At 44.4% G+C, this 26779-nt stretch overlaps 1 protein-coding gene across 1 annotated transcript in view; it reads right to left on the bottom strand.

The window, feature by feature from the left end:
- Positions 1-26542, bottom strand: part of TSPAN4 (tetraspanin 4) — a 129925-nt gene extending 103383 nt beyond the window's left edge. The window contains exon 1 of the mRNA XM_026034668.1: positions 26210-26542. Within this exon, the coding sequence (XP_025890453.1) occupies positions 26210-26542 (333 nt within the window). The remainder of the gene's footprint in view (positions 1-26209) is intronic.
- Between the last annotated feature and the right edge of the window lie 237 nt (positions 26543-26779).

Raw genomic sequence — 26779 nt, 5'->3', positions numbered from 1 at the left:
CCCATGCACACATTCCCTGTCCCAGTTCTGCTCCTACACGCTTCTCAGGCACCATGCTGGGACGCTTGTTGGGGCACCAGAGCTCCTGGCCACGCAGACCTCACCCTTGAGCAGCTCACGCAAGGCCTGCGCCAGCAGCTTGCAGCCTCCTCCCCATCCAGGGATCACACACGCTATTTATGGCTGTAATTATGCTGTCTCGTAAAGGAGTCGCTGTCTGCGAAGACGATGCTCGTCCTATATTTTACTTTAATAAGTCCCACAAATAAGTCTGGCTTAATTTACAGTAACTGCATTCTCAAAAATACAAAATTTCCAGCCCAATTTATGACACTGGAGCGGCTGTTCAAAGCATTTTGGAGGGTACTGGTGCACATGGTTTACACCTAGTACTGCTCTGCACTGTGAAAAGAAATAAAATAAAAACATGGAAAGTGTTTCATTTCTCCCCTCTGCCTCTCCCCGCCCCAAATAGCAGTAATAACAGTTGAGGGGGAAAAACATAAAACAGCAGCAGTGAGTTCACACTTGGAAAAAATATCCTTGTCCCCAGTAAGCTCTGAAAGGCACATTAAACAAAAAAATCTCAGAGATTTGGTTCTTACTGGAGCACTAATGTGCTGCTTGAGCAGGATTTCTGGTACTGTCTAGCTGGTGCAAAATCAGCTGTCGTGACGTGAACGCTGCCTTGCGTCTAAAGAACTGGCCCAGGAGTCAGAAAATTAAAACTGGGGGCCAGCTGAGTGTATGCTGATAAAAAAAGGGTCTCTTTTACAACACGCATGTATTTCTAGTGCTTAGTGCATTGGATCCAGCTGTAATCCACATCTGAAAGCAGCTCCCCTGGGGATCTCCTTCCAAGTGAGCAGTATCAGAGGTTTTCTGAAGTACCGGACATCCAGGGCAGAATCTCTTTGTGTGATTCAACCGGCATTATTTGCTCCACATCCCGCACAGTAACTTATCGATTACTACTTAAAATAGATTTATTTGCACTCTCTTCAGTTAATTATCTGTCAAAAAATTGAAGAGGCCATTCTGATGATGTATTTTTACATTTCAGTCTTTCATATTTCCTCCTATTTGAAATAACTCTGCAGTGTAGCATTATACCCCATACCTCGTTTACATTCCTTTCATTCATTTGGTTTTGTCTATTAGGTTTTTTGTGGGTTTTTTTTTTTTTTTTTTTTTTTTTTTTTTTTTTTTTTTTTTTTTTTTTTTTTTTTTTTTTTTTTTTGTATTTTTGAAAGGACAGATAACCTGCCTTCTCTAATATTCAGTCATAGCTTTGAGACATTAGATGCATTTTTTTTTTCTTCTTTTAACAGCATGCATTTATGGAAAGGCAGGGATCAGAATGGAAGCACCTACACGACTGCTCAAGACAGCCTCACGTAGCTCTTATGATCATTGCATGCAAATAGCAATATCAAACAGGTCTGGAAATACACTCGGGTTTCTTTTAGGCACAGACAACGTCACTAGCTGAAAACAACATAACTGCAACACAGATAGCTGTAAGAAAGTCACTGCAATTTAGGGGGATCTGTAGATGACACAGGCTGGGCACAACACTATCTGTGTAACAAGATAAACGTTCACTGAGATGTAAGGACACTTATAAACAAGCACTTGTGGCTCATCAGCATTATTAGTGCCTGCTTTGTTCTGTTGTAAGCTTTGCTCTATTCAGTGTTTTCCTTACATTTCCTGCTCCTGAAGCTGGGACAACAGGACAATCTCAGAAGTATAAATACTGAAAGCATCCCATTTCATATTAAATATGAATAGAAACATTAATGGTTTTCTCTGAGACAAGAATTTTTTAAAAATAAATAGCTTTCCCATTTCCAGAATTCCAAATAAGTTGCACCGTGTCATTCCTGAGAGAGGAAAGTTGCAAATGACCCACTTGGTTTTACCATCTCAGGCTAAGCAAAATGCAGAAGTGAAAGAGAAAAGCAAACTGTTTGTTTCTCAGCTGCTTCGTAAGTGCTAGCAGTAATGCAGGCAGTAATTCTAAAACTTAAATAGGCTTTGATGTAATAAATTCTATTTAAGCCATGGAGGTTCCACCAAAGATGTAAAGGAACAAAGGTTAGAACAGTGACATACAACTGTTACTTTATTCCTTGATAATTCCCTGGAACCACTTGCACCTTCCACCGAGATACTCCAGTAGAAAGGGTAAAAGTTTGTATGTAACTACGTGCCTTACCTGAAGCAGTGAACATTAGAGCATGAAGGACATTAATCAATCCAAGAGAGCTAGAACTGAACCACGCAATGAACATAACCTCATTCTATTACGTGAGCATCATCTTCTCAGCATTCTTCATGACAATTTTAATGGAGTTGAACAGTCAGACTGACTTCCCTGGAATTCCTTTAAGATAAGCTTTGCTCTCAGTGTTTTGCTGAATACAAGCTTAAATGCCCAAAGAAAGACACAGCACCCCAAGTATCCGATTCCAATCTCCTAATAAACTGTACAATATGAGTAATCTACCTAAAATTAGTGGGAAAAATCTCAAGTCTCATGAATTAAGCAGTTATGCTTCTATTCAGTTTAGATAGATCAACTGTCATTCGATTGAAAAAAAAATCTAAGGGAAAAACAGAAGCAGACTTGAAAATTCTAAACTATTGGTGAATGTGGTAGCAAGTAAACTGGAAGTAAACTTCTGAGGTTTACCCCTCATCAGTCAAAGCAAGAACAGAAAAGGTAAATCAGTCCTAACTATATGGGAAAAATTAAAAAAAAAAAAAAAAAAAAAAAAGTGAATACTAGAATGTTAGCTCCTTAAAATGATTTAGTATTTTCTTGTGGTGAATTGGAAGTTAAGCATCTCTTTCTAAGATCCTGCTGCATGCATTAATACTTTCTCTGAAGATGCTTAAAGTTCTGCTGTGAAGATTCTGAGACGTTAATCAGTTTCTCTATAAAAGCTTCATTCAAATCAATAGGAAACTCTTTATAGAGCTAAGAAGAGCTTGGTCTGTCACTAAGTGAAAACACACTGAACCGAGAGGTGGAAAAACTCAAATTTCTTCTCCTGGAAGAACAGACACCAAAATTACCATGCTTAGTGGCAACTGTCTTTCACTAATATTAAATGACAGCACTAATAATATGCAGTATCAAGTTATTAAGCATTCAGTCCCAAGCTGTCCAATTAGTCTGCTGCAATGTAATTAAAAACAACACTAACTCAGGAGTGAAATTCACTGCAGTGCAGATGAGTAAAGCCTAAGATTAGGAGTTCATTAGGATGAGACAAAATTCATACCCGGATTGGTCTAAACTCTGGATAATTAGCTTGAAACAGCTTGACATTATCCAAGGAGGATATGGATAATTGAGTTCAACATCCCTGAAGATCTGCTATGTTTCTAGTGACAATAAACCATTTGTGCTTTGAAGTTGCTTCCAGTTTTCTCAATCAACCCCATTTTACAAGGGCTATTACCTTGATAATTTACTTGTCAAAACTTGTTAGTCAAGGCAGGACAAAAGCAACACGGCATGTGGTTAATCCCAGAGATTAATTTGCTGCAATGACTTTCAGGGATCCTACCCACTGTACTGGAGATCAAAATCAGCTTTGAAACAGTTTAGTGTAAGCCAGAGATCAAATAGTTGAAGAAAAAAAACCAAGAATTATTTTATCATCTTATTCAATGTTACTAGAGATACAAGTAGGTATGAAATACATGCCTGGCAAAGCACCTGAGTACTGGCTTTAAAGAGACTGCAGAGCAATCCTCCACTTAAAACGATACATGCTTCAACTCCATGCCAAGTAACGGCTTCTCTTTAACATATTGCTTCCCGACTCCACCATCTCTGAGAAGGGCCACAGCCAAAGGAGAAACCAAGCAAGCTCTGACCATGCATAGCCGTTAGGCTTAAAATGATACTGTGGTATAAAACTAGTAGAAAAACAGGCACCGTGTCCTCCACTCACTCCATTTTTTTCAGTTCTCTTAGTTAACAGAACAGTTTGCAAAGTCTTCCACAAGATGGGCTTTCTCTCTTCTGAAGTGTAAGAGGGAACAGCATCTGAGAAGATAACCTGGTTTACGCTCTCCCACCACATTATCAGTCATATAGCTGACCCTGAGCAACAACAACACAGCCTGGCAGCTTACCATTACTCCCCAACTACCTGGCCCAGACCTGTCTGATTTACAGCTGACAGAGGATCAGTCTTGCTGTATTTCTTGAAACAATCTGTTGCAGAGACAAAGGGGATAAAACCCAACTCCATCTAGAATTGCTACATTTATGCAGACAGAAATCAGGAATCAAGCTCCTCAAACAGTTGAATGGGATTGAAAGGCAATTTGTTAAAATTTAGGAGTGTGAATCTTCTAGTACGTTACAATGACATCTTCATATCTTATTCCTCTGGTAAGATGAGTCACAAATGTGCTCACAGCAAAATGAAAAGTAAGCTTCATTCTGAAGTCATAATGTGACTACAAAAGTTGGGGTTTTAGGAAAAATGGCAAATATCTTAAGAACTACAAGAAAATTACAAGATGGCAATGCTGTCCTTTGCCCTCAGCATAGCAGATTTTGGTGCCACAAGCCATAAAGCCACAGAAGGATGGTGGTGCTTCCACATAGCTAATTGCCACAGCAACAATGCAATTCCAAAAGCTGTAAGAGATGGAGAGCACATCTACCTTCATCAGCTTGGCATCTCATGCAGTACTATCCTCAGTAGTAAGGAAGGGCAGGGAACCCAGAAATAATTTGGGGTTTCAGGTCACTGTGTTGCAGGACACTCATTTTTTCAGCTACAGAATTCAACCTCATGTGCAAATGCCCATAAGCAGCCTCTCCTTTCTCAAAGTCTGAGAAGCAGCAAATTACAGAGAAAAGGTATGGAAGCACACCAAACAAATAGCAAACCAAATATGCAAGGCCTTGCACATCCTACTGATAAGCAGATATCATCAGCTAAGAAATAAAAATATTTTATTCCCTGAAAGCACATGGGAGAAAAAAGCAAATTATCCTTCTAATTGCAAATATCTATCAAAAAGAAAAAAAATCCCTCAGAAGAGTTAAGAGCAGTAGGTAAATCCTAGAAACAAAATAAACAGAAAGTATATCTTCAAGAGAAATCAAACAAATAATAGCTCAACAGGCTGGGGTTGTTTGTTTTTTGTTATTGTCTTTAATTAAATATTCTTCATTTTTTTCTGTTCACATAGTTCATTTTTCCCTCTCATTTCCTAGCACCACACCTGGCCCCTAGCAGGTATTTCTCGGTCTGGATAAGGTCCTTTAGCAGTTTCTCCATTTCTCACCTCTTAATTAGCAACAAAGGCAGTCGGCTGTCCTATCAGACATATTCATGTCAACGTATTAGCACTGTCATTCATAATATATGTCCAAACACTCCTGTACTCTGTGCCTGCCTATACGTTTCAGGTTTCTGTTTCACTCTGAGCAACATCTTTGCTGCGTAGAATCACACTTGGCATCAACGCCAGATCCTTCTCCATGAAAACACAGGCTCTTCTTCAGTTTGGATAGAAATTACACACTAATAACCTTAAGCAGCAGCACATGAGACCGAAAAGCTGATCATCTACCCAAATTAAAGTTACTGTTCATCAGCCTTAACAGGTAATACTGTTAAACAAGTGTGGAGAAAGAGCTATACCGAATAGTGCAATGAGAAGGGAGATCTCTTCTGTAAGGTGCAGAAGTAAGGGAAAGCCAAAAATTTCAGGCTTTTCCCAAAATACTCAAAAGCAAAGTGAGCTGTGGAAACAGAAAAAAATACAGAAAGCAAAAGAGAGGGCAATTAAGACAACTAGATCCAACATCCCTTGCTTGTGCAGGACACGGAGGAATTGGAGCTATAGCACCCCTGTGACGACCACCCTGCCTAAGGCTCTTCATGTGAGTGCGCAGGAAGACAAGCTCTAAGAGAAACTCCTTGGTGAGGCTCATCAAGGTGGGATTAGATTATTTAATTATCTAATCCAAGTGGGGATTAAATGGCTCAGTGTGCATTTTTGACCTTAGTATGAATGAAACCATGAAAAATAATTGAGCAAATTTTCTACAAACTCAAAGCAATGTGACATACGTGAAAAAGATATTAAAAGTTAAGCAATTTGCCTATGCTCATTGGAAAAGTTCTAGATTCTAAAACTTCTTTTGCCTTTTCTACTGCCTTAAAATTCCAAGATTAGAAAAGATTCTATTGTCTTACTGACTAGATAAGAGATGTGTCACTTGGATTTTCTCCAGTAATACAACAACAATAAAAAATGCTAATTCCACTTTGATTCATGCTTTTCCCATGATAATCTATGAAGATCCAGTGAGCTTGCCTACCGTTCTAAATCAGGTAATTTAACCGAACAGGTATACAGTGATTAACCATATAAAAACACCAACTCATGATAAAGCATTGGACCTCAGGATAGTTATTCAGCAAGGCTCAAATCATCTCAGGGCCCTGATGAAATAGGAATGGTTTAAGCTCAGTTCTTATTCAAAATTATTCCTTTTTAATAGGCATTTGATTTGAAGTTGTATATATGAAGAGCAATACTTTTAGCTCTTTACTCCCAGCGAATAGCTAATTAAACCTAGATTAGAGATGCTTATGGTTAATGCAGCCTGGTCTATGAATCTATCTGCAGCATAACCTCAGATGAGACAGATGTGTAATAAAGACGGGTTTCTTATTTTAAGTCTGCTTAAATCAGAGGAGTTTGTAGTACTTGGAGATCTGGTTGGATATCTCCTGTCTTGTTGCTGACACGTCAGAAGTGGTTTGATGCAAGTTTTGTCTGCTGGTTCACTTGCTTCCACCTTAGCAGTTGTGCACCATGTGGCCACAGGAACACAGACAGCCTTTGACTACTTGCTTTCCCTAAGCTCTTCTACTTGAATTATGTCATAACTGAAAAATATTGACACTGGACACCCATGAGAGAAAAACTTTCTTAAGACTGGACAGTGAATGTAGCCCAGCCATGTGCTTGCTGGGGGCACATAAGCTGCTACTGACTGACTCTTTCAAGGTCATTTGTTTGCCTATGGTTTGCTTCTCTTCGTAGCAGGCTTGCAAACCCGTGCAGTCAGCTCCTGAGCAATGCAAGTCAAAATGCAAGTCAGCGTTTCAGCCTTGGAGTCTTCTCCAAGGTGCAATGTGCCTCTGTGCTACAGAGTCAGGGCAGTACTGTCACCACTGCGGTGGTCCTTCTGCCCATGTCTGCCCTTCCAAGAGACTTAGAAAAGAAAAAGCAAATACACACGAGAAAGGAAATGAAGCAATTTAGAGCCATTTTATCTCTGCTGTACACCACTTAGCTGAAGTGCATGCTTTTCCCTCCTTGCAGATTGAACAGGATGAGGATACTGAGGATATTCTGCCCCTCAAGGAGATTCATCAGGGGCCCTATTCTGCAGCATTTCTGAGCCATGGATGTTTCCCTAGTAAAGCACTTCCATCTCTGCTCCACAGGGAGGTGTTAAGGGAACAGCCAACTACCTGGAGCAAAGGCATGTCTGTCAGCAAAGAGAAAATCATTCACACCTCGGAGACAGGGGAGCTTCATTACAGATCCCCTATGATCCCTAAGACTTTGCTGAATGTTAGAAAATGTTCCTCTTTCTGAAGAGCAGAAACTCAGTGACTGATGGAAGTTCCAGCTGTACAGACCTCTGTTACAGTAATGGCACGAGTGGAGAGTCATTAGCCAGCTGTACAAATATATAACCAAAAATCAAGAGGGTAAGAGCTTTCCCCCTTTCCAGAAGCACTTTCCCATGGCACAGCTCTGTGCTGCACTTCGTGTGGTCTTCAGGGAAAGGAGGGATGAATTTGGAGCACACAGCATTTACACCTTCAGACTGCTCTAGGTCCTTCACTAATCTCACCCAGTACTAGGTAAACCTTCAGATTACCCTAGGTCCTTCACTGACCTGTCCCTAGTACTAGGTTCTGTTCACTAACAGTTTTCAGACACCATCAAGCCATTCATAGATCCACTGACATCAGCTATGGCTCAGGTTATTTTGGTTTGGTCATTAAATAAGCTTTTGCCTTAAAACAAAAGTAAATAAACTAAGCTACAGACCACTGAAAATATGCCATTCAACCCCAGGCACAGGAATGATCGGGATCTGCATTTCCCTTTTCTGACTCATTCTTTTGCTCGGAGTGGACACACTGACAGCTAAACGTTGGACTGGACAGCGAGTCAATAAGCACCCATCCCAGAGAAGCCTTATGGCAACCGCAAATGGTGACAAACAGAAAAATAATGAAAACCTCCCCTACAGTGAAGGGTCGAGCAAGCACCAGCATCTTCAGGTCTGAGGTGCTCCTGAGCAGAGACTTAGAGGAGCTTTCTAATTTGTCTTGTGTTTTTGCACTTCTCTGGACAGAAATCCTATTCCCAAGGATTTCTGCAGTTCTTTTACACTGAGTCGCTCTGTGAAGCTGCAGAGTGTAAAATCCAGCTATAGACAAGCCTCCCCTGACCATGGGGACATGCTCCACAGGCTTGGCAGCATTTTGCCCTAGAGGACTTGGAGACTCAGCTGGGGCATCAGTTGGAGGAGCAGACACTGCCAAGCAATACACCTTCCTAGTCTCTCAGCAAAACTAGGAAAGCTCCTTTCACCTGAAGGCAAATTGGGCTGAGTAGATCTGGAAACTCTCTCCTATGGAAATTTAAGGGGACACACACACACACACACACACACACACACACACACACACACACACACACTCCTTCTCCTCTTCCCACCTGTGCTTGCCTGAAGGCACGGAAACAGAACATATTTGTACCTTGAATACATTAAAGGAAAATTGCTTTTCTGTTTCCAAAGGAGTTCCTGCCCTCAGAGAGCATGGACATGACCCAGCCTGCGACAGCTCTCCTGCGTTTAAGCCTTCAAACAGGCTATATGAATTAATGTACAAGATAGAAGAGACCACACTGTGACAGGTAACAGAAGCCCTGACAGGACGGCCACTCCTCTGCTACCAGCACTAAGCCATGGGTAAGCAAGTACCTGTTTGGTCTCAGATTTTTTCTTACTGAATACTGAATAAGGGCAACAATTTCCACAGCCATAACCATATATTCTTTAAGAAAGCATTTTCTTTCTTTTTTTTCCTGTTTGTTGGCACCTGTGACTTGCTAGCTGCAATAGATGCCCCCAAGCTGTTCTTTGGTAAGACCTTAAGCAATCACCCCTTATTCACCTTTTCCTTATCCATCTTTTTTCTATGCAATCTGTGATCTTACACTTTAAAATATCTTCCAAACCCACCCTTGGCCATCTGTTTTCTAGGCTGAAGAGACTTAAATGTATTTAAAGATCCCTCACTGGGAAGCCACTCTACACTTTAATCTCCTCATCTCCCTTCTCCATTGGCTTTACAGCTCTTGCAGCCTTTCAGAGACAAGAGGGGATGCAACTGCATACCCTACCCAAGGTACAAGCACCTTTCTAAGCAATCAAGTCTAACAGGAGGTTCACAAGTCACGCAGGATAAAACAGAGGCATCTCAAATCACTAGTCATTTCTCAAGTCTGCGCCTTGAATTCATTTATGTTTAGATAAGGAGGGGGAAAATATGCTTCTTTCCCCTACTGCTAGCATTACTGTCTATTCCGATAGGTCCTGGAGTTTCAAATCACATCAGCAATTCACCTACTTTCACACCTTATCTCTGGCAGTGGCAGATGCCTTGGAGAAGGGTAAGGAAATGCCACTGAGGACAAGGAAATAATATATTGCGCACAGAAAGCTTCTTCCACAACCCGTAAATGTTTCAAACCTTAACACATGAAGATTTATATCTTTATTATATGCAGGCAACTCAGGAATTGAACCACCTAAAGAAAGCAAGTATCTTCAATGGCAAAATCTTTGAAAAAGAGGAATATAGGGTCCCAAATTTCACATTCAAAAACATCTATCCTATCTTCATTGATACTGTATCAGAACGTGCTCAAGCAGGCTAACTGCACAGAGCACATAAGCATTTTCCTTTACTATTGTAAAAGTGATCTTTACTGGATATCTTCTGATTTTATAACATGCGAAGTGGAAAACTGGAGAATACGGGATTGCATTCCTCTTTTTGTCCTCCCCTCATCATACCATCTCTGATCAATTCTGCCTGTGCAATTTTGTGCCAAAGCGTCCTTTGACTTCAATACGCACATTATTGATCAATAAAAGCCTTTTCGAGGTCAATGGATTGGAAACACCAGTTAAACAGGATCAGGGCTACAACCAGCCTCCTTAAACCAAGCAGCCAGAGACAGGTTTCAAAGACTCTCATTGCTCTTTGCAGCAGCACAACTAGAAATGCCGTGAAGACCCTTGAAATGCCATGTGCCTTTCAGGCAGTCCAGTAGCTTCAAAGAAATACTGAATTTCACAGACTCTCAAGACTCTAATGCATTTTACCAAATCTGCTCATGGCTTTCCTGACCTTCCCTTGCTGAGGAGTGTCCTTGGTTCCTGTTCACTGGAATCTGAGAAGCAGGCAGCCCAACGACCACAATTCTTCACAGAGGACTCAAAGCAGACAAAGGCAAACATTATGCAAAATTCACAAGGAATGGAAGGGCCACAACAAAAATGGGAATTATTTAAAAATAATAGCAAAGAGAGGGACATATTGCAATTTAAACAGCAATAGCTTGTTAAGCCTGCTTTAATACCAGCTTAGTTTGTTACTCATTATATAGTGACAGGGAAAATAAAGCTGGAGGAATAGGTAACGATGCCAGAAGTCTGTATTATGCACGTTGCATTTCCTAATCTTTCAAAATCAAACAACAACAACAAAAAAGTGCTAATTGATCCATCTATTCCTAGTCTCCTGATTTCATATCAAATTGCCAGCAAATAAATCCATAACTCCACTTATGGGGATTTATGAGTTCCTTTTGTGCAGTGGTTTAATTAGATTCCACCAATGAGTCTCTGAATGCAACAGAATTTCTCATCTCCGAGCAGTTGGCTGAGACTTGCTCTCTCCCCATGAAAACTGGAAAGCTGCCTCTGCCTGCCTGCAGCACCTGTCCTGCTCCCGGCGCGAGAGCGACGCCACAGCCCACAGCTCCTGGGCGCCCGCACTTCCCCTCCCTTCCCTCACTGCCTTTCCACATCACTTAACAGGTGACCATCCTCCATCTCCTACAAGTCAATGCTTTGGAACCTGATAGTTCAAATTTCTCTTTATTTTATCTTTATTTTATTTCTCCTTGGTTCTGCTGGGGACACTCTCTTGGTAGCCACTGGGCTGAAGCACACCTTGGGCATCTCATAGATGCACTTATGTTTCTGGAAAGTTCTGGTTTCACTCAGCTGTCTCCCCAATCACCTGCTAACATGTTCTGCCCAGACAGCCAAACTGCGAGCACCAAAGCTGTGTGAGTTTAGGTAGAAGGGAAGGGATGTGGCACAATAATTTGCTCACGCAGCCAAAGGCACAGCAACAGGCATCACTGCAGAGCTTCAAAACACATGCACTTCATACCAACGTCCATCACATGCTCTTGTTCAAATCCGCTTTTCTAGGGATCAAGTCAATGACTGGATCCCTAGATCCAGTCATTCAACATGCCAAGCAACATTCAAAGACTATGCATTCACCCAGGACTGTCACTTGCATGTCACTGCTTGAAATATTAAAAAGGATCTTGCCTTTGTCAAAGGCAAGGTAGTGAGATGAGGATAGCCAATTCCCTCTCGATGACAGAAAGTTGGAAGCTGCTAGCTTTGCACGGAAGATGTTCCCAGGAGCTCTGTCTTTCCACTCATACATCCAGCAAAACAGGTGACAAACTTTGGGAGGACCAAAAATTCCTGTTAACAGCGGGAGATAATTTATTATATGTCTCACTGAAAATAATGGGACTTCTTCAAATTGCTATTACCCAGTGGGATTAAAAGTAGCAAAATAGAGATTTTACCCACTAAATTCTTTCTCATATAGCTGAATTTCTCTGTAGTGTAGAACAGTCACCAAGTATTTTTTTTATATATAATCTCCAGGTCGCATTGCTTGCCACTGACAAGCCATTGCATATACTTGCTCCATGCACATGTGACTAATTTTATTGACTTGCGGGATCAAAAACTTGATGTACATCTCCCCATAGTTCTAGAAGATATGAAATATCAATTAAGTAAAAAATTGTCTTTGATATCCATTGTATGCTTGGGAAAGGGCTGATAAAGGCAGGAGAACATAGTGTTTGACATAGCTTTTACTTACAAAGAAGTCCCTGATGGGTGGTGGGGGACCCTGTGGCAAAATACAGTCACCCTAACAACCCACTCCTTGAAGAAACCTTGGTCCAACTAGGAAAGGACAAGCCCCCATGCATTTGAACTCTGCCATGAAGTCTTTAAAAAGTCTGTGCAATCTGGCACAGTGATCCTAGCTGCTTTCAGCTACTACAGGGTTATACAAACTACGTATTTGGCCATATCCCTGAGGAAAAGCACTTTCAAGGGACTTAAAAATATTTACATGCCAATCTCTCAAACCAGCAAGAACAAATCAAAAGCTAAGACAGAGGCTGATGAAGTTTTAGTGAAATTCTTGACATGTTAGGATACCATGTAGTGGTTAAAATATACCTTAATATGAATTAAAGCAGCCCTGGGGCATTCTTATTTCCATCTGAATTACGGTCTCACAGCATGGCAGCCACTTGTAAAGATCTCACTGGAAATTGTGCTGTATCTCAGGGCAGGGTGGGGAAGAAAAAATAGGGTATGAAATTACAGCGTGTCACCGTAGAACAACGTCCTCGTCGGAGCTAATCAGAGCACTGGGGAAAACCACACAGAGCACCAGCAAAGTTGGAGAAGATTAGATTGATCCCAAAGTCAAGAAGAAGTCTAGGAGACAAGAAAAGATAACAAAAATCAATCCACGCCGTGCAGAATGGAAAAAAATAGTTTGCTGGTGATAATGAAACTCCACAACATCTCATCCGCAGCAGATGACGTGCACTCAAACTGGTATTTATTTTTGTATAATAGAATAGGTTAAAAGGTGAAGGAAGAACAGAAAGTTGGAAGGAAACAGAAAACAGATTCTAATACAACTAATTTTTATATAGCAGCCTTATTGCGAAGTGTTATAAAACACTTCTCTGCAAGAGAGTCAGTCAGAACCTGAAGGAACAATAAAGTTTTACAGCAAGATAGATAGAGGGGAAATGCCTGAGGGGAGACAGAATTTATTTAAGGAAAAAAGAGAAAGAAAAAAAATCAATGTCAAACGTAATAGGGTCAATCTGGAGGAGTCAGAGAATATTACAATGTAATCTCAAAAAGTAGTGCGCTTGGATGCATCTTTGCATGCTATTTGAGAAAGCTGATTTTTTTTTTCTCCTCCTCAAGACTAAGGAGCATCCACGCAGACGACCATAAACAAGCGGCACCAAGGCGCTGGTAAAAACACTTGTTCTTGCAAGCTCCCTGCTCTCCTGTGCCAGCTGGCAAATATCCTGCAAGAATCCTACATATACCAATGACCACGCAGAGATGTTTTTCTATAGGTCGCGTAGGATCACTGCAACCACGCAAGACCTGAGCTCACCCCTAAGGCAGGAACCAGCTGCGCTGCACTCACTAAGGTCTCACCTCTGGCAGCTTCAGATTACAGAACATACGCAGCACCAGTTGTGCTAAGAAAGCACCTCTGGAATTCTTACACAATCCCATACCTTCATACACATACGTACCCTGACAGATGGATGCCAATTCATAAGTTGTGTTGCTCAAATAAAACACTGAGTTGGGTTGTTGTCACACAATAGATGCCAAAATATTCAAACCTCCAATGACTTTTTGTTTACTGCTTACACGTACTTACTAACACTAAAATCCCACCATTTAATCTCAAAGAACTCCCTTTACTAAGCTTACTCCTGCAAGCTGCATGAATGTAGCCTCCTTCCTATCAAGAGCTCATACTCCTCATCTGTATGCACTGCTGCTTTCACCTGAAGACCGCCACAACATGTCAGCTATTGATTCCTGTAGGCTGCTTTCCCATCAATAGCACTAAGTGATTGCTTATTAGATGGACAGGAGAGAACTGGAATCTGTGAGCAGGGTCATTTCTCTTGGAAGTGAAGAGCTCTGCAATGAGAGGCAAGGGTTAGGAGGAGGAGGCGGCAGCGGCAGCAGCAGGAATCCTGCCAGGACTGAAGGATGCTGGCGCCCAGCCAGAGCTGGTGTGCTGGAAAGCAGGTGAAATCAACGCTCTGCAATGACTCTCTTCCCAGAGAAATTCTCTAAAATCTTTAACCTGAGAGTGAACTTGGTCACCATGATCAGAGAGCAGAAGCAATGGAAAAATTATGGTTTGGTTTAGATATCCCTGAGCCTTTTGGAATTAACTTGGGGTAGTATAGAGTGCCCTGAAGCTCAGAGGATGGCTCTTGCAGAGGCAATGTAAGCACTATCGATTCCCTGGCATCACTGCAGGCACTTCAGGTCTGCAATGAAGTTTAATGAAAGCAATGAGGTGGAGAAGAGTGCCTTTCCTCTAGAGACCCTCGCAGACTCTTGCTTTCCAAGCCTAGGCAAAACCATAGCATTGACAATCTTCTTTCTCCCGTCCATTAACAATTTCAAATCAGCAAAAAAACACCACCGTGTCTACAGGTGTCCACAGATTAGCTCAATAATTACAAGGCATCACACTCCTACATAAAAACCTCCAAGACACTGCCACTTTTGCAGGAGACTTCCTGTCTTGGAAGTGAGATCGGCTTCCCCAAGGAAGCGGATGTCTAGAGAAAACTCCTACAGTTTGCACGCAAAATCCTACTCTTGCAAGCTACGTTACTTGTGATGAGGACAACAGCACCTGCTTTGGCAACACTATTTATTAGTATAACAGGAACTGAGAAAGGAAAACAGAACCAGCGTAAGCGGTTAAATAAATGACCTTTCCGTTCGCAGGGATAACATCCTTATTAAGATGCTTCACGAGTCCTTCAGCTGCCTCTCCTCCACCTTCCCATATACTTCTCATACCACTTCCCATACAAACAGAAAAAACTGCCTGTGATTAATTGCTGGAAATGGATGGCATCAATAAATGCCAGCTCCAGCTTCTTTTACATCTTCATCCTACCTCTGGGCACATCCACAGCAGCAGGATCATCAGCAAGATGAGGTGGGGAATGGATGGAGGGACTGTCCTGGATGGAGGAGCTGACGGCAAAATCCATCTGGGAGAATATAAATTAAATTTCTCATTCCTAGGCTTATTCACTTGGTCTCTGTGTCATTTTGACTCTTTTTGGTGGGGAGGGGACAGGGTTTGAACTCCCTTATGGTAACAGGGTGCAACTATATGCCTAGGGGAACATCATCAGCCCATAAGTGAGAGGATCCTTCCAACTGGTCCTGGGCAACAGGCCATCGCTCCAAACATCACTGAGCCCTACTGCCAACTCAGGATCCTTTTTCAGTGGCAAAAATCTCTGTGAAACACCAGCCCACTGTAAAAGCTTAAAATAATGTAGAAAGACAATCTCCACCACTATCGTTTTGCAGAAAATGTGCTGTTATGCAAAGAGGGCTCAAGCTGTGCGGGTTGTTTTCCATATCTTCAGATTTACAGGCCATTCCTGAGAATTCGCTCCACCCGTTCCTGTCTCAAACCTGAGGATTTCTTGCTTGCTTCTACAACATTCATTTTTTTCTTGCTGATCTTTCACTATATAAAGGGAATAGGCTTCTCTCGACTCAAGGGCTCTACTTAATTCTGTAATGACTACAGTATAATAAATTAATTTCAGAAGAGCAAAGAAGGGCTGTTTTGTAGTATCTGGAAATCATTACAGATCTTAAGACGCATTGAGATAAGCAGTTAGCTACTGAATGCTTCGGATCCCAAACACCTTTAAAAAACCCTCTCTCCCTGCATCAGGCTTCCAGCACATAACTGCCATCAACCTCCCTTCCTTTTTTTCTTCTTCACTCGTTTTCTTATTTCCATTTCTTTTGCAGCACCAAACCGACATTCTGGTACCCAGCAGTGGTTTTAATCATTGAGCAACTCTTCCTTTCCCCCACTTCTCTTATTCTAAGCATTAGCTACCTACAAAATACCAGTACTTGGACAGCAATTAAAAAACGACAGTCCTTAAAGCTGCTGCAAAAAATGCTCCTAGCACCAGGCTGCACAGGGCTCTACCTTGCCTTTCCAGAGACCTTTCTGAAGCCACTCCTCATGGGGCTCTAGGATTTCTCACTCTCCAAGACACACACCTATTGCTCCAAAACTGACTCTGTAGCACAATTTCCAAGCTTGCTACATTTCTAAGTCCCACAGTTGTCAAATGTTATTTCCAAATCTAAGTGAAATACAATCTTGTTAGCCAAAACTTACCACTGACTTGCAGCAGCTCACTTACCTCTCTCTCACACAAACACATATGTACACGCACAGGCATGCAGCGAAGAAACCACCTGTATAAGACACATAATTCCACATTCTGCTCAAAGCAGGAATTCATTGAGGTAAAAGTCTTCTCTTTTCTGAAAATAAAAACCATTTTTCTGCAGCTTGTCCTCTTTTTAGGCATCTGTTTTTCCATCCACCCTGAGACAGGACCACCATTCCTCAGGCAAGCGACATAGGATACTGGCTAGGGATGGCTCAGGATTCCCAGAGGCCGCTGGTAATTCCGTGCCTTGCACTTCCTTTTAACAATAGAACAAGTAAAAGTGTTTGAGGACAAACGACTGGCTCTGCAGGAGGACTTCAGCAGTGAAAACTACGCAAAGGAGATACAAGCGGTGGCAGAAGAAAATGGATTGCAGCGAGAAGCACGTTATCTCCAGGCTTAACTAAACACTGCTTGCCATAAAGTCAAATCGGGGCATTCCCCAGATCTGCTTTTACACAGTGGTCTTGGGAACGCAATAGTCAAAACCAGAGACAAAACCAGAAATCAATCCCAAACCTCTTTGTGCAACACCGCCTCTCTGAATAACCTGCCAGGAATGAGTTAAACTAGGCTGGCCTTCCGAGAAAATGGACTTGTTGAGTAAGTCAATTGAGGAGTGACATCTATATCAAGCGACTGAATCAGTGCATAACAGCTAATGGTAGCTGTGATGAGAAAAAGGCTGTTCTACGGAGCCAATTTGGGACCGAAGCCTGTACTCACAGTGCAACCCAACAGCTCCTATTACCCCAGCAGACAGCCACCCGGGGTCCAGTTGGAATAAATTCCGGAACTGGCTTCCCACTAGTCTCACATGGCTGCAGAGTATTTGCAGCTTTGCATACACAATAACAAAGAAAACTAAACAATTCTTCAACAAGTGGCTGGAGAAAGAAAAAGCATTAGCTAGTGAAAAAACAGCAGCAAGGACAAACTGCAACGGTGCACACAGAGCGCTTGCTCACGCATGCTAAGCAAAGCAAGATGATCTAAAACTCATCTTGCTATGCTGCTGGCCGCTATTGCAGCATCCAATGGCTGCTATTGGCAGCATCCAACGTGTCTGCAAAACATGAAGGTCTGATTCAGCCTCCAATAGCACTGAGCAACTGCTAGGCCTCATGTCTATCACAAGTGCATGCGCTGCATCAAGCCACATACAGTAGAGGTCTGACTTCCCGGGGGCTGCTTTCACTGTCATACATCCCCACATCACTTTACATCCCATGTACTTCACCAAATAACCAACCGCCCACATCAAACACCCTCCAGCCGCTCAGGAGCCTGTGAAGGAAGGTGTGACACCTTTCCCCTCCACTCTAGGGGAGGGAGGTACAGGAAAAAAGCTTTCCAGGTCTACTGCAATGCCACTATCTGATTTTACCACCACAGCCCTCAGCTACTATCCTTCCTCAGAGGTTAAACTCCTCCTTCTAGTACTAGTGTATTGCTTAAGTTGTTACCAACAAGCAACAACATCATCACCTCTTCTACTTCATAGAGCCAATATTCAATGCAGGTAACTTCCAAGCCCGGTTCCAAGACTGACATGCAAAACTCCAGAGGCTTGAAGTGGTCTGGAAAAAAACTAGCCTGGATTTTAAATTCACTTCAATGAATCCAATTTAGTATCGTGCATAGTAAAAGAGAGCAAGCCAACAATACTCCCTTCCCTCTGCTCCACTCTGCCTGATAAATGCGTGCAGTGCTGCTTTTCTTAAGTCCTGGTGGCCAAAAGAAATTCTCCCCCAGCAGAGGAACAACTAATCACAGCAAAAGCGTTCTTGCCACTGCTGCTCACACACGCCCTCTGAACAAAACCAGCTCTCCTGGCAAAAGTGCACCTTGGCCAGCATAGCTGCAGCCACACGACAGCTCTCTAATCCCACCTGAGGCCTGCCATGGCCTCATTCACTAAGGCAATGAGATTTTTGCTCCGAAGTGCTAAGTCTGTTTTAAACAGGGGCCTTAAGCTCTTTAATCCTAAGCAGCCCACCCTGCACCTGCTGTTTGATACTTCCCATTGGCAGCGGCGACAGAGAAAATCTGTTTGCGGGGTGGGTGGAGAGTGACATTTTCTTCCCAAGGGAGACACAAGCAGTGGCTCCCTGACCGACTGGTGCTTGCTCTTTCGCCTCCCCTGAGCACAGGTTCTCTTGGTCTCCAAGCCCTTGCTAAGTTCCATTTGGCATCGAAAGGAGACCGCTCCCCACGCGAGTGCAGCGGGAGCAGCGGCTTCACCAGGCATGCATTCCCTGGGGACAGCCAGGGTCTCCTTCCGGGCAAGGAACTGCAGGAAGCAGCCAAGGAGACGGGCACAGTATATCTAAAGTTAGTACAGATCAAACTGACATGGATTCAGAGGCACATGGAAAAGTGCATAGCTCAGAGGAGCTATGAGAATAAAATGATGGAGAGTAATAGCTGTGGCCACAGGATTTTGAATGCACTTGAGAAGCAGCAAAGGTGCCATGGGCAAGGTAAGAATAGAAATCTGAATTTGAAATACTACGTAAGAGAAAAAACACCTTGAAACTCTTGAATATCTCTATGTAAGACATTGCCAAGTCACGTCATTTGGGTCTTCTGACCTTGTGTAACAACCTTCCGCCTCACCCACGCTACTATCCACACATACGGCATCTTAAGAATAAGCCTCATTCGCTGTTCACAATCATATTTGATTATTAGGCTTTGCATGCATTGCACTCAAAGCCCGTTGAGAGGGTTTTTTGGAGGGTATTAGGTTTTCTGTTGAAGATTTAAGATGCGTTACAGTATGACAGTCTAATTACAGACTGCAATTTCAATTTCATTTACTTCTGTAGCATCTCGTGACGTTGAACATTTCCAGAAGAAACAATTAGAGGATGGTGGTAAGAAACACAGTTCAGCATCTACAATCACACACACGCAGAAGTCAATCCATCTGACTCCATGTTTCATTTTTGATCTGACACTGCTCACTTTATTAACACCCAAGAGGGGTGTCCTTATATATCTCACATAGATGCTTTATGTTACTAATCTAGTTACCTGATTTGCTATCTTAGCCAAAAGTTGGGCTCAAAATCAACAAATAAACTGCAGAGCAGCATTCATCATGTTTACAACAGCAGTATCTGGATACAGACAGAGACTGAGGCTCTAGTTTTCTAGATAATCTATGGATACAGTGGTGTGGGTATAGCGGTGCAAACAAAACGGATGCACTCTAGGGAAAGGTCCAAAGAAGGTGAAAAGGATAAAATACACAAGCAGAGTAAACAGTGATGTAGTGGCACATGTACTGGTTACTCTGCCATTGAACATAGCTCCCCCAAGGGGAAGATAAAAGTCTTGCCTGACTTTCAGAAATCTTCATATGAAGCTGCAAAGGAGGAGGAAGGGTGGAAATTATCTCATCAACCTTTGCCATCCTTCACATTGTGTGTAGTATTGACTACAATGGACTTAGCGTCTGTCACTGTCCAGAAGGGAGTCCTTTTGCCCATTGCTCCAAGAAGGCTGTCACTCCGCACACTCGGGGCGCGGGGATGAGTGCGCTTCCCACTGGCGGCCTTCCTCACTCCTTTGAACTAACAGAGAGCCTGATACGATACAGTGGTTATACCTGAGAGCAAAATTGTCATGTTAGATGTTCAGCCCTTGCCAGAACTATTGCTAAAGAACAAGGAGCATGTTAGCAAACCCACCTACCACTACAGAGCTCCTCTTTGGCAAGAGAAGCAGGCAATTTGAGCAGGCAAGTGAGCAATTTGAAGACTGCACCCAAGACACAGCCAACCTGAAGGCATTTTTTTCCCTTCTGTACTAGAAGCCCTCCTTGCCTGGCCTCCTAAGGAAATGAAGATGAGGAAATTGAATTGCGCTGGCAGAGCGTCGCACAAATAACTCACAAGGCCATTTATCAACGTCTGCCTGATTTGACAGCTACGTCCCTTTTCAAAGTCATTAGCTTCTGAAAGGTTTTCAGAAGATACGCGCTCAGGTAGTGAATGAAGCCCTTCGCAGTGCCTTCCCCGGGAGATAAGGCTGCAGCATGATCCCAAGCTCGATCAAACCGCAGAATCGGCACAGGAAAGCACTACTCTGAATGGTGCCGCGATGGAAAAAGCTCTAATTGGTGCCCATATAAATCAGACATGTGGCAATATCTTTCTCTCTCCCTCAGATACCTTGTCTCAATAGTTCTGTCTCTCATGGAAATGCCATTTTTTTTTTGAAGAGTATAATTTCTATATCAAATGACTCTCTTCTCCTTTAAAGCAGTGCTGCTTAAAAATACATCCTTGGAGAGGCCTCGTAAAGCCAGAGATGAGATGTCAGTGCGAGACACAGTAGCTCCTGGAGGAGTTAAACAACAAAGGAGAAGCAGAGCAAGCAAAGTTGCTATAGAAAATGATGTTTAGGCGTAAACCTTCCTTTGTACCAACTGCATAGGAGTCAAACAGATCGTGCCATAAGATCCGGCCTTTGGTGATCACAGCTTACCTGCCAGCTCTACGCGAGCAAGCAGATTGCCTGCTTTATGTATTGCCAGACTGTTTCCTGCAAGTGACGGCCAAACCACGGACACGTGACCGCCTGCCCTGCAGCAGGGCACGTGGCAGCCCTTCCCCATGCTCAGCTCCACAGAAGCAGCCGCAGGACTCGTGCAAAAGCCGTGATGAATCGATGGGGTCGCTTCCAACAACAGCCCACCAGCATGCTTTTGGGCTCCCCTGCCGAGCCTGGGCTTCCTAGGGCCCCGTTTGCAACCGCCTTCCTCACTCTGGAGAGCCTGCCTGGTTAAACGAGGGCAGGTCATTATAATCACCATTACTGTTTTAGCACTCCAGCAGCAATAACCTCTTTTGTGCCACAGGAGAGTGGATAAAGCCAGAGGGGCTGAGCAGTAGCGAACAATAAATCTCAGCAATGTTAGAAATCTACTGCTCTTTCCCCTCCCCGTCCTCAATTTAAAACTGCAGCTGGATATAGGTATGCAAGGATTACTGTCCTCAGCCACCAGCATGCTCTGGAGTTTCTAGCTGGCCATCAATCTCATTCACTTGACTGCTGTTGGATGGAGGATGTAGATGAAGGACAACTCAACAAAATCAGCTGCTCCTCTCCTCAGATTTCCCAGCGTTGTGAATAAGCAAGTGCTCAGCTAATGTCTCTCCTGCTAAGCTAACAAGCTCAGATAGTTTCTAAATGAGGTATAAAGGAGCAAAGAGAAACCTCTCTACCCCCACCCTCTGGCCAAACAGACCATCCAACTTCCCACAGACCGCCCAACTTTTCACAGACCACCCAACAGCCCACAGTGCCTTTTCATGCCCTGCTGCTCCTTCTTCTGGCTCCTCAGAGTACAAGGGCCCTGCATGCTGGAACCCGCACAGATCTCACACAGGTGCAGTTCTCAATGAGACATACCTGTGCCATGTCAGCTGAAGTGAAAGGAAGAAAAATTATCCCCCAAAGGTCTCCTTACTCCCTTTGTCCTTTCCAATTATACCCAAATAATAAGGATTGCTGCTACAGTACCCCTATAGCACCCAGTCAGCAACGTTGGTGCTTCCCAAGCTGGGTCCGCAGTTGCGAGGTTGAGACAAAATGCCCATGGCTGGTCCTTGGAGCCAAATTAAAGAGCAAATAAACTTCCACCATCTCCGTCATGTTCTCAGTGAAATATTTCATGGGAAGGCCATAGGGAAGCCCACAAGGGAGTTCTTCTCAGGAACCAGGTGGTCACTGCTCAGCCTCGCTCACCATACCCACGGCTAGCCGTGAAGGAGTGACCCAGCATCCCGCACCTTACTGGAGGCGTCAGACCCCTAGACCCCTAGCCAGTCACCTTCACTGGCAACACTGGCCAGGCATCACGTATTTAGCTGTGTGTCAAGCTGAAATTTGCATTCACCTGCACTTTTCTAAAGGCAGAAACACTTTACTTTTGAACAGACTCTAGTGCACAACATTCACCAGCACTGCCTGACGCTTCCTTGGCTTTGCTTCTCCAGCTGTTCCTGACCCGCGCTTCATGTTTATGAAGCCAACATACACCCGAGCTCTTCTTTGCCTCCTCTCTTTTGTTGCTCTCTCCTCTCTCTATGCCAGTCTTCTACAGCATAGCTTCACACACTGTGTGTTTTACCACTTTCCAATCTTGGCTAGAGTATTATCTCAAGTGTCTAACATCAGAATTCAATTCTCGGGTGGGCAAACTTCTACTAATTTAGCAAGTCTTCTCTAGCACAACACTCTCTAAGGAAAGCAAGAGCTGCTGGAAACACAGGTACAGCTAAAAGTGTTTCCTTTTCCAGGTGTCAGTGGCTTGGGAGTAGCAAGTCAAAAAGAGCAGGAATGCTGGCAAAAGCTAAGGGAGATTAAGGAGATGACATTTTCCTTTCTACAGCACTCATGTAGCCCTGAGGACATATCCTACATTTTTTAAACAAAAAAAAAAAAAAAAAAAAGGCAAGCAGAGTCTTGCATTACAAGTGCAGAAAGCAAATACCTCATTTTATTGACTGTCATAAAGGAGTTCAAAATATTTGGGGGGCAGAATGCGGAACACAAATGTTCTCCCCCAAATATTTCACAACGAAGTAAGTCTATTTCATTATGAAAGAAAAATATTCTGCTTTGTGATCAGCCAAGATCTTTAGTTTCAGTAATTCAACAAAAGGAAATTGAAGTCTGTATAAATGGATGAAGCCAGGCAAATATTATGCATCAGGTGCCAAAAGCTGTTTAGGTAACTCGCAAGCCAGCGCGGGGAGACAGGGATTGCCGCCTACTGCTGGCCAGGTGCCACAAAATGACACCTGCATGACAATTCCCAAGTGAGCTGCCGTGCTGCCTACCAGCAACCCTGTGTCTGTGCTCTCTTGCCTTAATGCCCTGGGGTGACTGCAAATGCCCCACGAGCAGCTTGGGCAGGACTCTTCACAGAGAAAAGAGCAATGCAAGCAGGACTTTTCAAGGAGGAAGGAGCTATTTGAAGCAATAAGACCACCAGGTTTGCACTCTACAGTAACTGCTCCTGGTTGCTGTGCCCATAGGCAGATTTGGCACCACCACCGACCCGGCACCTGAGCCCTAGACACCCTCAAAAGGACCCTGCTCTCCAGCTGTGATACTGGGGTGGAGAAACTTGCTCTATTTTCACAGGTTATATGACAGCTTGTAAAAATTTTACAGCGTGACTGCAGCACCTAATCCAATAAAGCTTGCCAGGAACATTTAAAATCAAGGTCTCTGGGATTTTGTTTCCTCTGAATTCACCAGGTTTGTAATGAAGAATCGCCCTTGCAGAAGTGCAGCAGCGATCTCACTGGAGACACATGAAGCTGGGGACTGCCACGACTTCACCACCTATCTGCAGGGCAGCTCAAACTGCTGGGGACGGGGCTGTAGAGAGGCACTAAAGTGACCAGAGCTAACGAACAGGGACAAGAAGAGCAGAATAGAAACGGAATATAAAGCAGAAGGAACCTATAACTTTAATTCTTTCACTGCAGGAAAAAAAAAAAATCAGCAGCTTTTATTTGGAGGTCAAAACACGGAAAGACACTGTTTCTCTTTCTACTTTCTTGTGCCTGTCACTAACCAGCTACCTAGCAAAGGCTGGACAGGAAAACAGGATAAGACAGCAAAACTTGGTCAAGTAAGTATCTGAAGAGAAATCCTATCCCCGTGCAGACACTCCCCCACTTTCATTTCCTAAGAAGTAGAAGATGACACATAACTGACAACAACATTAAAAACAAAACAGCAGCAGCAGCCTATAATCACAACAAGATTTCTGATCAGTAGAAGATTTCTTTTTCCTGAAGATGGGTCAGCTTAAGCCACTACTTTTTAAAATGTTTTCTTTTCAGCAGCTCTCCCCAGTGGCAGGAGCTGAATAACAGCGTACATTATAACTCCATGCTGTGCAAACCTCATTTGGGCCTGAGCATCATCAGTCACTCCTGCTGTGCAGGTAGCACGCCAAGAGGAAATGCAAAGGAAGTCGTGCTGCGGTATCTGCCACCACCCGTCCCTCTGCTCACGGGCTTCAATTCACTTATAATCCTCCCAGCTGGCACATGGTCATTCGCTCTTTATGGGACCCCTCCTTTTCCTCTCCCTCCAAGCACTGGAGAACAGCTTTCATGATTTTAGGGAAAGGACAAAAGCGTAACGCACGCTAGGGAAAGGCACACCAGGGATACCGTTGTGTGCAGTGTGCCCTTGCTAAATGCACACGGTACCGACAGCAGTGCACTTTTCTTGGTGAATGCGCATGCCTCAGCGCAAGATGAATACTCTGATGAATGAGAAGGCAGCAACTACCCTTTGTGGCAGAGCCACGCACAGCTCTGAAAAGAGCTCCTCATACCAGCGGCCGCTTGCCTTTCCCCAGCACACGCTTCAGCCGGCTGACAGTGCCATCTCCCCCGGGGACGGCCAGGAGAGACACACGGCTTAGCAGGACAATAAAGCTCACGGCTCCATATCGTTCCAAAAGCTTTAATGAAGCTCGAGTTGGAGAATATTTAGGAACCCAGAGGCAACCTGGGTCAGAGTTGGAAGACAAATTGCAGTCTTACTAAGACTCTCTTCTAGCTTATCTAGAGCTTAAAGAGGGCTCCTTCCTCCTATTTCACAGCTCTAGTTTGGACCACATCAACTCAGTGGACTTGCAAGAGTTAATTGCATCCCAGCACCTCCGTAGACCTGCAACAGTTAATTGCATCCTGGCACCTCCATACAGCTCAGGTCAGCTGAAGTTGCCTGTACTTTATGTTCCCTAATGAACCAGCTCTGCAGCTCCTCATTTTGGCAGTACAGCAGCACACGCTGGAGAACAGCTCTTCAGATTCCCCCAACATCCTCCTGCACAGCTCAGACAACTCGTGTGGAGAACAGGCAATGAGAAAAAACTGCAGTCCCCTCCTCCTCCTGAAGTGCTGAGCAGACGTAGTGCCACTTCTCTACACTCCTGTTCCCCTCAGTGTGTTAACTAGCCATCACGGAAGAATGAGGCATTTAAAGGCACCTTCTAATGCCCTGACCACAAACCCTCCTACATAGCAGTCCGGACAGGTGACTTTGAACCTGGCTTCATCTCCCTTCCTACTCCAGCAACTATGCCACTCCACTTTCCATGCGATAAACTGCTCGTGTAACCCGGACCCCGCATCTGGCTCCTTCCAACTCCTTCCACAAGCTGCACACTCACTCACGGCAGCGAAACTCCCAACTGCCCTGCTTTGACCAGCCACCACCTCCACTGCGAGGCCACATGCCCTTGTCCTGGCATCCTGCTGGCATGTTTGCCCACAGCTCACCAAGCTCCTGCCAAAATGACAGCCCCACAAGCAGCAAGATGGGCTCTACTCCAGGACCCAGGACTCACGAGGACCAAGGGGGATTGCCTGATAGGGGCTCTAACGTGACAACGTGCTGAGCATGCCATCCCTGAACCATCAGTGCCCCCAATAACCAGTCTTGCCTTGTGCCACAGTTTTAAAGTGCTTCTGGAATGCTGGTACGACCAGGATGAAGGCAGCAACTCCCACAGGTCACCCGCACAGTCTAACAGTGTGGCCTAATGCCTACCTCGCTTGTCCTGCTCCCAAGATCTAAGTTTACAAGCAGTAACGAGTTCCCCTTCCACCGTGCAAGCAGGGCCGAGCGCGGCGCCACACGCTTTCCGGGCTGTACTCACCCAGAAGAGGAGGTTGAACACAAACATTAGGTACTTGATGCACTGCAGGCAGTTGTGAGCCATGCTGCACCTCTTCAGCTCTAGGAGAAAAATAAATGAGAGATCCAGGTAAAAGACAACGTACTTGTTCCCCTTGGGAGACGTGTACTTAGCCTTGGTGGCCTTAGGGCCTGGGTTGGTGTGAAAGCCAAAAAAAGAGTTGCTGGCGGTCCCAAACTGGCCGCCATACATGCTGCTGTAGCGGCGAAAGGTGCCATGGGGAAAGCTGTAATCCTTGCTGTCCAGGGACGGGCTCCGGCGGTACGTGGACTCGTCCGTGCTGGACCTGCGCATGGTGCCTGCGGGCGGCCCGGGAACAGGCGCCGAGGGCGGCAGCTTCGCGGCTCGCCCGCCGCCTGCGTCTCCGCTCCGCAGCCGCTAGTGCCGGCCACCCGCCGGGCTCCGCGCCGCCATCCCGCCGGGGAGTTCCGCGCCGCTCCAAACTTGCTCGGCGGCCGCGAGTCAGGCGGCGGCGGCCAGGGGCACTGCCGCCCGAGCGGCCATGCCCGGGGCGGCCCCCGGCGCCCCGCG

Source organism: Nothoprocta perdicaria, unplaced genomic scaffold (genome assembly GCF_003342845.1).
Source record: "Nothoprocta perdicaria isolate Ctin4 unplaced genomic scaffold, notPer1 scaffold_15, whole genome shotgun sequence".
NCBI lineage: Eukaryota > Metazoa > Chordata > Aves > Tinamiformes > Tinamidae > Nothoprocta > Nothoprocta perdicaria.
This window is presented reverse-complemented; position numbering and strand designations above follow the sequence as displayed.